This window comes from Orycteropus afer, unplaced genomic scaffold, assembly GCF_000298275.1.
Source record: "Orycteropus afer afer isolate SDZICR_OR568_19922 unplaced genomic scaffold, OryAfe1.0 scaffold00175, whole genome shotgun sequence".
Classification (NCBI taxonomy): domain Eukaryota; kingdom Metazoa; phylum Chordata; class Mammalia; order Tubulidentata; family Orycteropodidae; genus Orycteropus; species Orycteropus afer.
The window spans coordinates 490,450-491,915 of record NW_006921762.1 but is presented as its reverse complement, the minus strand read 5'-3'; the positions used below and the strand labels follow the sequence as shown (position 1 = coordinate 491,915).

Here is a 1,466-nt window from a genome sequence, read left to right as displayed (position 1 = left end):
TATGATTCTCTATTTCAGAAGGCTTTTTTTAATTTTTATTTTTTTTATTTTAAGAGTTTTTTTACATTCAGCGTCACGTGTACATTTAGTTTCAGAAGGCTTTTAAAAGGCCTAACATTTGCCAGGTCTAAGCAATCATCCTTACAAAATTCTCTTCAAAATAATTTAAAACTCACTATGAACTCAAATAATACATCAGTATAAAAGTTAACGAAATATTATCAAAAACCAAAAATAATTCCAGTACTATAATGCAATGTAAATAAATATTTAGCAACGTATCAGTTATTAAATACAATACTTCTCATTCTTTTGCATCAACCATTTAAGTGCTTAAGGAGATGTGGTAGTAGCTGAAATCCAACCATAAGTTCAAATGCAATAAAACTTAGTGATGGAAAAGTAAGCTACATTAAAAATGAGAATTATCATTAGAATTTTTTTCACAATATATTAAAGTGAGCAATACAGACCAGAATATACACATATTTTAACCAGACAGGTTGTAAAAATCTATTGTTTAAGAGAAAGTGCACACACTCCAGTGTTACTCTTCACTTATATCCAAAATGATTTTAAAGACTGGTAAATGTTGACAGAACTCTCTGTTAAGCTCAAACTAAGATGAGAATAATACTCACGCAGAGACAATTTCCTCACCACTCACAAACTTTGCATAGGAGACTGCTTTTCGGTGTCCTTTGAATACCATGATTGGCTGTTTAGTGTTACGAAGATCATAGTAGTGGACACAGTGATCTAAAACAAAGCAAATGAAAGAGAGAAAAATGTAGTAAATAAGAAAATGGAATGCAAAGCTAATTTTAATTGGCTTTGGTGGTTTTTGTCTGTATGATTCACTGATACCAAACCTCTAACAGCCAAAAAAACTAAAAGCCTTCAGACATTTTCAAAGTTAGGAAACATGTTTTCTATGCTGTTTTGTTCTGAGTCTAGGAAAATATGGTTGCATAAAGAGAGATATAGCAGTCAGTCAAAAAAGTAAGTTCCAATGACATTTCCTCTGATATTGCTTCCAGAAGCAGTATTAAGAGTTCAAAGCAGAACTTTTAATTTCTACCTTTACATATTAATGCTTTTAAAAAATGGTGATATACAGGGGACATCAAGCTCAATTGGCATAACACACTACACAAAACATTGTTCCACCTCCTACTTTGGCGAGTAGCGACTGGGCTCTTAAAAGCCTGAAAGCAGCCATCTAGATGCAACAACTGGTCTCTGTTCATCCAGAGCAAAGAAGAATGAAGAAAATCAAAGATTCATGGAAACAATTAGTCCTAGCAACTGGTACACCATGCGATCCACAGCCTACATGACTATGAGACCAGAAGAACTAGATGGTGTCCAGCTACTAATGTTAACCACTCAGAGGGGGATCTATGCAGGAGACCCTGGAAAGAGAGGGAGAACAATGTGGAACAAAACTCAAAAGCATTTGAAAA

The 1,466-nt window shown here is 33.8% G+C and overlaps 1 protein-coding gene across 1 annotated transcript in view; it reads right to left on the bottom strand.

The window, feature by feature from the left end:
• COP1 (COP1 E3 ubiquitin ligase) overlaps positions 1 to 1,466 on the bottom strand; it is a 377,440-nt gene that overhangs the window by 88,321 nt on the left and 287,653 nt on the right. The window contains exon 16 of the mRNA XM_007947084.2: positions 642 to 759. Within this exon, the coding sequence (XP_007945275.2) occupies positions 642 to 759 (118 nt within the window). The remainder of the gene's footprint in view (positions 1 to 641; positions 760 to 1,466) is intronic.